This window comes from Macaca thibetana, chromosome 6 (assembly GCF_024542745.1).
Source record: "Macaca thibetana thibetana isolate TM-01 chromosome 6, ASM2454274v1, whole genome shotgun sequence".
Classification (NCBI taxonomy): domain Eukaryota; kingdom Metazoa; phylum Chordata; class Mammalia; order Primates; family Cercopithecidae; genus Macaca; species Macaca thibetana.
Genome location: NC_065583.1, coordinates 68,691,343 through 68,705,406, shown reverse-complemented (window position 1 = coordinate 68,705,406; position 14,064 = coordinate 68,691,343). Strand labels below are relative to the sequence as shown.

Here is a 14,064-nt window from a genome sequence, read left to right as displayed (position 1 = left end):
AAATTAATATCGCCAGATTATTATTTTTGAGAGTCTTGCTCTGTCACCCAGGCTGGAGTGCAGTGGTATGAACATGGCTTACTGCAGCCTTGAACTCCTGGGTTCAAACAGTTTTCCCACCCCAGCCTCCCAAGTAGCTGGCATGAACCACCAGGCCTGGCTAAATTTTTATAACTTTTTTTTTGTAGATACCAAGTCTCACAATGTTGCCCAGGCTCCCCTTATCTCAACTACAGTAAAAAGTAACTCTTGAAATGTAACCTTTGTGAATTAAAATTTGTTACAGATGCACAAGTGTTTTTAAGACAGAGACTTACTGGACATAGTGGCATGCACCTGTAGTTCCAGTGACTTGGGACACCAAGGTGCAAGGATTGCTTGAGCCTAGGAGTTGGAGACTGACATGGTTTGGTTGTGTCTCCACCCAAATCTCATCTTGTACTGTAGCTCCCATAATTCCCATGTGTTGTGGAAAGGACGAGGTGAGAGATAACTGAATCATGGGGGTGGTTTCCTGCCATGCTGTTCTCGTGGTAGTGAATAAGTCTCACGAGATCTGATAGTTTTACAAGGAGTTTCCCCTTTCACTTGGCTCTCATTCTCTCTTGCCTGCCACTGCCATGTAAGACATCCCTTCGCTTTTCCTTCATCTTCTACCACGATTGTGAGGCCTCCACAGCCATGTGGAACTGTGAGTCAATTAAACCTCTTTCCTTCATAAATTGCCCATTCTCAGGTATGTCTTTATTAGCAGCATGATAGCAGACTAATGCAGAGACCATCCTGGGCAACACAGCAAGAGCTCATCTCAAAAACAAAACAAAACCCAGAGACTATAGGACTAAATTTTTTATAAAACCCCAAAACTATAGCTGTATGCTTAAGAAACATACCTACCACAAAACCAAATAGGAACACTGAAAATAAAGTTATGGGAAAGATATATCAGACAAACACCAACTCCCAGAATAGCTCATTAGTAATATTAATACATACAAATTGCTTAAGGCAAAATAAGTAAATAGAATAAGGAAAGCAATTCAGCAAGAATATTAAAATTCCTGAACTTGTATATACCTTTGAAATATGTAAATTATATATAGCTTTGTATGTTTGTAATATAATATTTTTATAATTATATATTTTATATATAGCTATAGATAGCTTTCAAATATGGCTTTAAAATATGTAAATGTAAGTCAGAATTATATAGACAAATGGACACAATCTGCAATCATAGATTTTAACATTTCCATCAGAAATTGATATACTAGCCAGGCTCACACCTGTAATCCCAGCACTTTGGGAGGCTGAGGTTGGAGGATCACTTGAGCCCAAGAGTTTTGAGACTAGCCTGTGTAACATAGGGAGACCCCATCTCTATGGGCAAAAAAAAAAAAAAATTTTTTTTTTTTTTAGATGGCGTCTTGCTCTCTCACCCAGGCTGGAGTTCCGTGGCATAATCTCAGCTCACTGCAACCTCCGCCTCCTGGATTTAAGCGATTCTCCTGTCTCAGCCTCCCGAGTAGCTGGGACTACAGGCGCACACCACCATGCCTGGCTAACTTTTCTATTTCTAGTGGAGATAAGGTTTCACCATGTTGGTCAGGCTGGTCTTGAACTCCTGACCTCAAATGATCCGCCCCCATTGGCCTCCCAAAGTGCTGGGATTACAGGTGTGAGCCACTGCTCCCGGCCACAAAAAAAAAGAAAATAATTTAAAATTAGCCAGGCTTGGTAGCGTATGCCTATGGTCCTCCTGGGAGGCTGAGGCAGGAGGGTGGCTTGAGCTTGGGAGGTCGAGACTGCTGTGAGCTGTGATACCACTGCTGCAATCCAGACTTGGTGAGAGAGCAAGACCCTGTCTCAAAAAGACCAAAAGAAAAAAAAAAATTGATATATAAAACAACCTAGAAATTAGTAAGAATACAGAATAAAGAACACAAAATTTAACTTTTTTTTTTTTTTTTTTTTTTTTAAAGACAGGGTCTCACTTTGTTACCCAGGCAGGAGTGCAGGGGCACAAATACAGAACACTATAGCCTCAACTTCCTGGGCTCAAGTGATTCTCCCGCCTCAGCCCTCCAAGTAGCTGACACCACAGGCATGCAGGCACGCATCATCACGTCTGGCTAATTATTGTACTTTTTGTAGAGACAGGGTTTCGCCATGTTGGCCAGGCTGGTCTCAAACTCCTGACCTCAAGTGATCCACCTGCCTCGGCCTCCTAAAGTGCTGGGATTACAGGTGTGAGCCACTGCACCCGGCCTAAAATCTCACTCTAAAGATATATACAGATCTCTCAACCCAACAAACAGGGATTCAGGGATTCAAAGAGTTAGTATAGTATATAGAGAGTAACAGGATGGGCTCAAAGAAACTAATTTCCAATCCCGGTTCTGCCATTTACTAGCTAAGCAAACCTTGTGCAAGTTACTTAATCACTTAAGTCTGTTTTTTCCTCTATAAAATAGGTATTGGGAATTTAAAAATCTACCCCTATAATTTTGTAAGAAAAGAAAATTACTGAGCATAGCAAGGACTTTCTCTGACCCAAGAATACTGTGTTTTCTAATAGCATCTATGAAACATTACTAACAAGAGAGCATATTAGCTTTCAGTGGGGGAAAGCAAATCCTAGAACCAAAAACATTTCAGCAAATCTTTATTTTTATTTTTTATTTTTGAGACAGAGTCTCACTCTGTCACTCAGGCTGGACTCCAGTGGCGTAATCTTGGCTCACTGCAACCTCCGCCTCCTGGGTTCAAGCAGTTCTCCTGCCTCAGCCTCCCAAGTAGCTGGGATTACAGGCACGTGCCAACATGCCCGGCTAATTTTTTTAATTTTTAGTAGAGATGAGTTTTTGCCATGTTGGTCAGGCTGGTCTCGAACTCCTGGCCTCAGGAGATCCGCCCGCTTTGGCCTCCCAAAGTGCTGGGATTACAGGAGTGAGCCACCGCGCCTGGCCATAAGTAAATATTTTAGAAACTCTCCTTTTAGTACATGAAATGAAATTCAAATTTATGATATACTTAATTACAAAAAATATATAGTCTAACTGCAACATAAAGGAAAAACAAAATGAAAGTAATTTATAATATATATAAGTATGCAAACAAAACAATACTAGAAGACATCATAAAGTACTTGTAAGTAGAATCACTGACAGTGGCAGCTATGAACAGAATCTTCCATATATTCCCATAGGTTAAGAATGTCTGAGGGGCCAGGCGGTGCCGGCAAGATGGCTGCACTTGAGAAGATGACGTTTCCAGAGAAACCAAGCCACGAAAAGTACAGGGCCGCCCTGAAGAAGGAGAAACGAAAGAAATGTCGGCAGGAACTTGCTCGACTGAGAGACTCAGGACTCTCACAGGAGGAGGAGGAGGAGGACACTTTTATTGAAGAACAACAACTAGAAGAAGAGAAGCTATTGGAAAGAGAGAGGCAAAGATTACATGAGGAGTGGTTGCTGAGAGAACAGAAGGCACAAGAAGAATTCAGAATAAAGAAGGAAAAGGAAGAGGCAGCTAAAAAATGGCAAGAACAAGAGAGAAAGTTAAAGGAACAATGGAAAGAACAGCAGAGGAAAGATAGAGAAGAGGAGGACCAGAAACGACAGAAGAAAAAAAAAGAGGAAGCTATGCAGAAGATGCTGGATCAGGCTGAAAATGAGTTAGAAAATGGTACCATATGGCAAAACCCTGAACCACCTGTGGATTTCAGAGTAATGGAGAAGGATCGAGCTAATTGTCCCTTTTACAGTAAAACAGGAGCTTGCAGATTTGGAGACAGATGTTCACGTAAACATAATTTCCCAACATCCAGTCCTACCCTTCTTATTAAGAGCATGTTTACAACGTTTGGAATGGAGCAGTGCAGGAGGGATGACTATGACCCTGACGCAAGCCTGGAGTATAGCGAGGAAGAAATCTACCAACAGTTCCTAGATTTCTATGAGGATGTGTTGCCCGAGTTCAAGAACGTGGGGAAGGTGATTCAGTTCAAGGTCAGCTGCAATTTAGAACCTCACCTGAGGGGCAATGTATATGTTCAGTACCAGTCGGAAGAAGAATGCCAAGCAGCCCTTTCTCTGTTTAATGGACGATGGTATGCAGGACGACAGCTGCAATGTGAATTCTGCCCAGTGACCCGGTGGAAAATGGCGATTTGTGGTTTATTTGAAATACAACAGTGTCCAAGAGGAAAACACTGCAACTTTCTTCATGTGTTCAGAAATCCCAACAATGAATTCTGGGAAGCTAACAGAGACATCCACTTGTCTCCAGATCAGACTGGCTCCTCCTTTGGCAAGAACTCCGAGAGGAGGGAGAGGATGGGCCACCACGACCACTACTCCAGCAGGCTGCGGGGAAGGAGAAACCCTAGTCCAGACCACTCCTACAAAAGAAATGGGGAATCTGAGAGGAAAAGGAGTAGTCACAGGGTGAAGAAATCTCACAAACACACATCAAAGAGTCGGGAGAAGCACAATTCACCAAGCAGAGGAAGAAACAGGCACCGCAGCCAGGGCCAGGGCCGCCGGAGCCAGAGCCGCAGGAGCCACCGCAGCCGGAGCCAAAGTTCCTCTAGGTCCCGAAGTCGTGGCAGGAGGAGGTCGGGTAATAGAGGCAGAACCGTTCAGAGCCCCAAATCCAAATAAACTAGTTTTGTTCTAAAAAAAAAAAAAAAAAAAAAAAAAAAAAAAAAAAAAAAAAGACTAGGCCAGGCGCGGTGATCCTGTAATCACCTGTAATCCTGGCACTTTAGGAGGCTGAGGAGGGTGGATCACTTGAGGTCAGGAGTTTGAGACCAGCCTGGCCAATATGGCGAAACCCTGTTTCTACTAAAAATACAAAAATTCGCCAGGTATGGTGGCAGGCATCTGTAATCCAAGCTACTTGGGAGGCTGAGGCAGGAGAATCACTTGAATCTGGAAGGTGGAGGTTGCAGTGAGTCAACATCATGCCACTTCACTGCAGCCTGGGTGACAGAGTGAGACTCTGTCTCAAAAAACAGAATTTCTGAACTAGAGGAACTATACAGCCTGCTTTCCATATCAGAGCATTCAACCCAATGTGATTCACTGCCATAATCTCCATGTTACGATTTTAAGCCAGGCTTCTCTTCACCTTTCCTATTCCTTTCATTTAAAGACTCCAAAGCTTGTTTACTGAGCACCGATCTTGGAAAACAGGATCTTCAGACTTGGGAAAGCATGACAGTAGGTGATGGAAGGGTAAAGACTCAGACTAGCATCTAGTAGTCTCACTACACAAGGATAGTAATGCTATGTGCATGAATGTGCAATCATGCAAAAACTCAAATCAGCCTCCTTCACACATACAATGGTAGACTAAGACCTTCTGTTAAAAGTCCAAGCACTCCAAGGAAGCCAGTGTCTTGAGGTACCCTCAGTATGTGCAAGTAGTTACATGTTACTCTTAGTTCTCCCAGCAACTCTGCTCTAGCATGCCCTAGGCTTAGCCAGCAGCAGATCTTACTGAATTGTAAGATGTTGCCAGAGGTTCAGAACTTTGGTTTTTTGAGATACGCATTTGCATTGACCCAAAATGGAGAATTAAATAACTGTGTTTTTCACTGGCATTAGCTTTGTTTCCTTGGCCTAGTGCCAGTTAATTACAGCAGACCCTGCAACACCACCTCTCTAGTTATTTCCCTGTGGAAGCCTTTTGGTTGTTTTGTTTTTTGTTTTTTTTGTTTTTTTTTTTTTTTTGAGACGGAGTCTTGCTCTGTTGCCAGGCGGGAGTGCAGTGACACGATCAGCTCACTGCAACCTCCGCCTCCGGGGTTCCAGCAATTCCCCTGCCTCAATCCCTCTACAGGTGTGTGCCACCACGCGCAGCTAATTTTTTGTATTTTAGTAGAGACAGCGTTTCACCATGTTGGCCAGGATGGTCTTGATCTCCTGACCTTGTGATCCACCCACCTCGGCCTCCCAAAATGCTTAGGATTACAGGCGTGAGCCACTGCACCCAGCTGCCTTTTGGTTTTTAATATCCAAAATTCATATAATGTTTTACTGTAGTTGCTTATATAGGAAAAGCTGTACATCCCCAAAATGCAATACAAGATGATGTACAGGAAATGTCTTGAGTAACATTTTTGACAGAATATCAGAATTCCTGGTGGACATTTTGAAGAATATGCGGAGCATCACAGGGGATGTGCTATGTATTCCTGCACACAAAGCAATTGTTTCTTACTATATTAACTATTTGGAGAGCAGCAAGTGTTTTTAGCATCTAACATCCTAACATGATATTTGTTATTTATATATAGGTATTCTGCTGTATTTTATTAATCCTTAGGGAATTCGTTGGGGAGTTTTACATTGACATGTAATATATTAAAATTTTTCCCACTTAACATAGTGGAAAATAAGTTCCTGCATAGAATGTACTCCTGCATAGAATATCTGATTTTCAGAAATGGATTATCGAGAGAGACAGATATCCATATTAAAACCAGAAGCATTAAGGTGAAGTGAAAATGACTCATTGGATTAAGACTCAGGAGAAGTGGGGCCGGGTGCAGTGGCTTATGCCTGTAATCCCAGCACTTTGGGAGGCCAAGGTAGGTGGATCACGACGTCAAGAGATCGAGACCATCCTGGCCAACATGGTGAAACCCTGTCTCTACTAAAATTAGAAAAATAGCCGAGCATGGGGGCGGGCGTCTGTAGTCGCAACCACTCAGGAGGCTGAGGCAGGAGAATCACTGGAACCCAGGAGGTGGAGGTTGCAGTGAGCCGAGATTGCACCACTCTGCTCCAACCTGGTGACACAGCCAGACTCTGTCTCAAAAAAGAAAAAAAAAGAAAAAGGAGAGGTGGGGTGTGTTTTATGACTTTAGGCAAATCAACCTAAGAGACAGTTTTCTCTTCTGCAGGGCTTTAGGAAAGTCACAAATTAATGTACTTGAAGAAAGTATACAATAGAATAGTAGTATTACCAAATCCTAACGTTCTTATTGTGGAAAATCTCTGAAATATCACCTGCTTACATAGATACTAACTCTTCAGCAATCCAGACAAGCTGATTATCTTTTCTGGATGAATTAAGTCAAGTGTCCACAGTTTTGTACCTCTTCAATGTGATTACTTTGTAGGCTAGACTGCAGACTGTTAATTTACTACTTTCTGGTACTGGTACCCTCTAGCTATTGTCTTGAGACAGTAAAATAATTACTGCTGTCTAGGTACATCTTTAGCATATTCCAATTCTGAAATGAAATCATTTTCTTATATTAAAAATAAAGTTAATTACTGTTCAACTCCCAAGGTGATATTCAGCTGCCACCTCTTACAACCCTCTCTTCTTAATCTATGTAACTATTCTACAGCCCAGGAATAGCCTGAGTTTGTTTATTTATTTATTTTTTTTTTTGAGACGGAGTCTCGCTCTGTCGCCCAGGCTGGAGTGCAGTGGCACAATCTCGGCTCACTGCAAGCTCCGCTCCACCTCCCGGGTTCACGCCATTCTCCTGCCTCAGCTTCCCAAGTAGCTGGGACTACAGGCGCACGCCACCACGCCCGGCTAATTTTTTGTAATTTTAGTAGAGACAGGGTTTCACCATGTTAGCCAGGATGGTCTCGAACTCCTGACCTCATGATCCACCCACCTCGGCCTCCCAAAGTGCTGGGATTACAGACGTGAGCCACCACACCCGGCCTAGCCTGAGTTTATTAAAATCACCCACAGAGATCTGGCTGTCTTTTCAGTCAAGCTGCCCTCAAAGTGCCAGCTGATGATACTCCCAAGGAGACCCACAAGCCCACTGCTGCCTGCAGTTCAGACAGAGTCCATGCTATTTTAACTGGACTCTTGGCACTATTAGCACTGACACAGTGACTCCTTAAATTACGAATTACAACAGGCCATTCTATTCCGTCTGTGCTTCTAATGCTGTCACCATCTGATTTTCCCCCAGAAAAGATACTTTCCAGGTAGGGGCATGCTTAACATGCAGTTAGGGAATGGAAAGTTAATGTCAGAAGAAAATGTACTTCAACACTGACTTCCTGATAGGCTACAATGACTTGATCAGAAACATAAGTCTAAGAAGCCTTTGCAGTGTAGCCACAGAAGAGTTACGGGCTACGTTTAAAACACTGCTCAGCATGCACAAATAAAAGCTTAGAAAGGACGTGTTAAAGGAAAGATTTCCCTGTCTTTCTGGCCTCCTATGAAGATTAAGAAGAAAAATGTTGCCGGGCATGGTGGCTCACACCTGAAATCCTAGCACTTTGAGAGGCCGAGGTGGGTGGATCACCTGAGGTCAGGAGTTCCAGACCAGCCTGGCCAACATGGTGAAACCCTGACTCTATTAAAAATACAAAAATTAGCTGGGCGTGGTGGTGGGCGCCTGTAATCCCAGCTACTTGGGAGGCTGAAGCAGGAGAATGGCTTGAACCCAGGAGGCAGAGGTTGCAGTGAGCTGAGATCACGCCACTTCACTCCAGCCTGGGCAATATAGCAAAACTCCATCTCAAAAAAAAAAAAATGTTGTATTCTCTGTCAATGGGTGAAATAGCACAGGTGACAATTCAGGTCAGGACCTAATCCTGCCAGAGTTTACTCAACCTTGTTCTAAAAATAAATATAGTCGGGCCTGGTGGCTCACACCTGTAATCTCAACACTTTAGGAGGCTGAGGCAGGGAGATCACGAGGTCACAAGTTTGAGAGCAGCCTGGCCAATATGGTGAACCCCGTCTCTACTAAAAATACAAAAATTAGCCGGGTGTGGTTGTGCACACCTGTAGTCCTAGCTACTCGGGAGGCAGAGACAGGAGAATTGCCTGAACCTGGGAAACAGAGGTTGCAGTGAGCCGAGATCACGCCACTGCACTCCGGCCTGGTCCACAAAGCAAGACTCCATCTCAAAAAATACATATAAAAAAATAAATCTAGAAAATGATTTAAATGAAGGTAAACATAGGATACAAAGATATTAATTGCAGCGTTATGTATAATCACATGACAAATGTCCTAAATGTCTTTCAATTGGGAATGGGTAAATTATCAATAATAGATTAGACAGCTTGTCAAAGAATACTGAGTAACATGAGAAAATACTCATAATACTGTGTTAATTGAAAAAAGCAAGACAATTATATGTGATCTCAACCACACATATGGTTAAGACAGCAATACATATATATACACACACATATACACACACAGTTCTGTTTGTATTTATACACATAGACGAATATATTTGCACATTTTAAAAAATGGGAAGACTAAGATGTAGGATTACAAATGTTATTTTCCTCCCTACATAAAACACTTCCCAACACACACACACACACACACACACACACACACTCACACAAAAATGTAAACAGTAGGATAACAAGGACTTTGTTTTATTCACCAAAGTATCTCCCAGATGTAGAACAGAATCTGACACATGGAGGTTCTAAATAAATATCTGCTAAATAAAGGAATAAGCATATATAAATTTCATAATCAAGAAAAAACAGCTTTTAAATTTATTTTTAAACCCTCTTGCTCAAGGCCAGATATCAAAGCAAAGCTCAGAACATGCATGATCCAATTTCTACCTAAGTACATCATATATTATCTTCTCAACTAAGCTTTGATGCCTAGCCATTGGCTCCTTTTATTTTCCTCCAATCTTATAAGCTGCTTTAGAAAAATAAAAATAAAGCCAACAATATTAACTCTGCAAAAAATAAAATATTAAACATGTCCTTGGGCCGGGAGCAGTGGCTCATGCCTGTAATCCCAGCATTTTGGGATTACAAAGTCGGGCAGATCACTTGAGGTCAGGAGTTTGAGACCAGCCTGGCAAACATGGTGAAACCCCACCTCTACTAAAAATACAAACATTAGCTGTGTGTGGTGGTACGTGCCTGTAATCCCAGCTACTTCGGAGGCTGTGGCAGGAGTATCGCTAGAATTGAAGAGGCAGTGGTTGCAGTGAGCCAAGATGGCGCCACTGTACTCCAGGCTGGGTGACAGAGTGAGACTCCATCTCAGAAAACAAAAAAAAAAATCCCATGTCCTTACTTCTAAGTCTCTTTTCCACATTTCCAGTCAGCATGTGATTGCAACAGCATAGGTAAGATGGATTCTAGTCCTTAAAATTCAATACTCTCCTGAACCTTCTCCTACAGACTCTGCAGTTCAGAGGCCTCTTCTCAGTCTGTTTACCAAGTCATTCAGAATATGCCACTAATGTAGGAAGAAGGCATTTTGATTGACAGCATCATGAATTTTTAATCCTTTCAAGTATATTATCTATTTGGAATGTATGCAATAAATTCACTTTCATGAACACTATGATGCCATGCAGCTGGAGACTACTAATAGATACACATTCATTTTACCATTAGGGAAGAAAATTTGCTGCAAAGCAGTATTTTAAATGAACTTCAAAACCAAATATAAATGATTCAATGACTACCATTTATTTTGGATCTTCCCTCTACCTCTCTGTGGACTCCATTAGCAGAGGTGATTAGGAGTAGGCTAGAAGTCAAGCTTACTCACATTTTGGAAATTTGAAGTCAGGTAATACTGCAAGTAGTTCTGCTGACAAGATATTGTTCACTGCCACAAACAAGTGGGCCCAAAGCAAAAGCCAGTTTATTTCCACTAGACTGCACTGTGAGGTCCCTACCATTAGATGGATCTTATTAAAGGCTTTAAAATTATCTGAAGTTTAAATTATGTCATGTCCAAATTAAAGATTACAAGAATATTTTTATGAATGTTAAATGACTTCGAATAATAAAAACAAAAAAAAATCAAAACAAAAAAATCCAATCTTTGAAATCAACTCCACAGACCAATTTTTATTTTCTTCCATCAGTTTTGAAAGGAAAATTCTTCATTGCCTTACAAGGCATTCTGTGGTGAAGTCATTCAAAAATATAACAGAATCTATACTGAGCATGTTTTTATTTAATTTTTTAAACTTTAAAAGACATGATACTTTATATAGTGTCTTGTCTTCTTTCTTTTTTAAGCATAAATGGTGTGTACTACTGTATTTAACGTTCTATTACTTTTTTTCTTTTTCGAGACAGGGTCTCTGTCACCCAGGCTAGAGTGCAGTGGTGTCATCATAGCTTACTGTAGCCTTGAACTCCTGGGCTCAAACCCACCTCAGCCTCCAGAGTAGATGGGACCACAGGCATGCACCACCATGCCTGGCTTTTTTTTTTTTTTTTGGTCAACATGCTGTAATCTGGGAGCCTGACTAGTTTTTAAATTTGTGTGTGTGGAGACAGGGTCTCACCATGTTGCCCAGGCTGGTGTCAAACTCCTGGCCTCAAGCAGTCCTTCTGCCTTGGCCTCTGAGTATGCTGGGATTACAGGCAAAAGCTAGCACACCTGTCCTCTATAACTTTTCATAATTGCTAAATTATGCAAAAATTTCTGGGTCTATACATACGGATTTGTTTCATTCCATTTAACTATATGGATATACCATTAATTCAATTAACCATTTACCTGCTGCTGAATATTTCAGTTTATAATGTTTACATTATGCAGTTCATATTATATATAGTTTACAACAAAAAATGCTGCCATGAAGATCTTTGTGCAGCTCTTTAATGCACAGTGACTATTTCCTTAGAATTGTTAAGAATATCATTTTTCAATTCAACAAGAAATTGTTAAAAGGTCCCTTAAAAAGATTATTCCAATTTATACCACTACCCTGTTAAGTATCCCTTATCTGAAATGCTTGGGACAAAAAGTGTTTTGGGTTTCACATTTATTCAGATTTTGGAATATGTATATTATACCAACTGAGCATACCAAATCAGAAACTCTAAAATCTAAATGCTCCAATGAGCGTTTTCTTTATCTGAGCACTCAAAAAGTTTGGGGTTTTTAAAGCATTTAGGATTTCAGATTTCAGATGTTCAGCCTGTACCACTACCTGTCTGTTTCCCTATACATTCACCAATACCAGATATCTTCAATCTTTAAAATATCTGCCAGTTTAATGAACAAAATATGGGATTTTACTATTTTAATTCACACTTCCCAGATCACTGCTGAGCTGTTTACTGGCCATTCATATTTTTTCTCTTCCATGAAATACTTTCTTTTCCCATTTTTCTTTTTCTTTTTACTTATAGAAATTGTTATGTATTCTGGATATTCCTTATTTGGTGTAAATGTTGTAAATCTATCTTCCTAGTCTGTTATTATTTTAACTTTGTTTATGCTGCCCACTGTCATAGAAATTTAATTTTTAGAAATTTTATTTAGTTGAATTTATCAAATCTTTTTCTTTGAAACTTTTGTATTTTGTCTTGCTTCTGTACCTCAAAGTTAAAAAATATTGTCCTCTACTTTTTTCTAAAACAGACGTTTCAGCATAAAAGTCCTGTGTTTGCAAGTCACTCAGGAAAACAGGTGGACACTAATTAAGGGCAGTTACTTCCCTACCCCTGCTGCTCCAACCCCTAGAGCTGTGAACTATAACCCAGGATCACTTCCTTTTGATGCTGCTTTGCTGGGATGGAGGAGGGCGGTACAGTGAAGCTTTGACCTCAGGAGCTTTTCTGTGGGTGAGGAGTGGTTAACTATGGTTCCTGTGTGCCTGAGGCCCCCCACTCCTAGGACTCATCCACCCCCTACCCAGAACTTACGAGTACTAGCACAGACTGGGGCCCTCTCCATTCCAGTGCCTGATGGGATAGCTGATACTCAGATGAAAAGGAGTTTGTAGGCCAAAATAAAAATATATTTTAAGAGTATATTTCTTTTTTGTTGTTGTTGTTGTTTTCAGAGATGGAGTCTGGCTCTGTCGCCCAGGCTGGAGTGCAGTAGCGTGATCTCGGCTCACTGCAACCTCTGCGTCGCAGATTCAAGCAGTTCTCCTGCCTCAGCCTCCCAAGTAGCTGGGACAAAGGTGCACTCTACCACACCCAGCTAATTTCGTTCGTATTTTAGTAGAGACAGGGTTTCACTGTGTTGCCCAGGCTGGTCTTGAACTCCTGAGCTCAGGCAATCTGCCCGCCTCAGCCTCCCAAAGTGCTAGGATTGCAGGCATGAGCTGCTACACTCTGCCAAGAGTACGTTTCAAAAGAAAAACAACACAATCAACTACAGGTTTTGGTCAGGAGCAAAAATATTAGAACTGCTGACCAAGAATTTTAAACTGGGGAGCGTTAACCATACTAAAAGAAATGAGAAAATATTAGCAATATGAAACAAGAAGAAAACAGAAAAGAGCCAAGCAAAAACATTAGGTGTGAACAATATAACAGCTGAAATGAAGAACACAATATATGGCAGGAATAACAGAATGGTTATGATATAATCATGGAATACAGTTGAAAATTAGATGGTCAGATTGAATCCAGGCACGATGGCTCACACCTATAATCCCAGCACACTGGGAGGCCGAGGTGCGTGGATTGCTTAAGGTCAGGAGTTCGAGAGCACCCTGGGCAACATGGTGAAACTCTGTCTCTACCAAAAAAAATACAAAAATTGGCCAAGCATGGTGGTGGGCACCTGTAATCCCTGCTACTCAGGAGGCTGAGGCAGGAGAATTGCTTGAACCCAGGAGGCAGAGGTTGCAGTAAGCCAAGATCGCGCCACTGCACTCTAGCCTGGGCAACTGAGCAAGACTCCATCCCAAAAAAAGAAAAAAGAAAAAAAAAAAAAAAAAAGCTAAGACCAAAGAAAAAGAAATATATATCCATAATTACCCAGAACTGAAACTCAAGATATTACCATTTGTGATGGTGGTTGGGGTGATGGAGGTTCCTATACTTAATTTCCTATATATAAATTTCTTTAGATAAAATTGTTTAAAAGAGTAGCCAGGTGCAGTGGCACGTGCCTATAGTCCCAGCTACTGGGGAGGCTGAGACAAGTGGCTTGCTTGAGCATTTTTTTTTTTTTTTTTTTTGGAGACAGGGTCTCGCTCTGTCGCCCAGGCCTGGCTTCTTGTTTATAATCTAAGACAGAGCCACAGATGTACAACATTCAAGCATTTATTCCTACTTCTTCTATACAGGTCCTGAGATGGAGTTTTAGTG

At 41.3% G+C, this 14,064-nt stretch overlaps 2 protein-coding genes across 3 annotated transcripts in view; one reads left to right on the top strand and one right to left on the bottom strand.

Annotated features, from left to right (window-relative positions):
• SRP19 (signal recognition particle 19) overlaps nucleotides 1-14,002 on the top strand; it is an 823,764-nt gene extending 809,762 nt beyond the window's left edge. For both annotated transcript variants that reach the window (XM_050793075.1, XM_050793074.1), the window contains one exon: nucleotides 3,209-14,002. In XM_050793075.1, coding sequence (XP_050649032.1) covers nucleotides 3,209-4,664 — 1,456 coding nt within the window. In that variant the 3' untranslated portion in view covers nucleotides 4,665-14,002. The remainder of the gene's footprint in view (nucleotides 1-3,208) is intronic.
• The window catches only part of REEP5 (receptor accessory protein 5), an 806,416-nt gene that overhangs the window by 12,116 nt on the left and 780,236 nt on the right, over nucleotides 1-14,064 (bottom strand). The window lies entirely within an intron of this gene.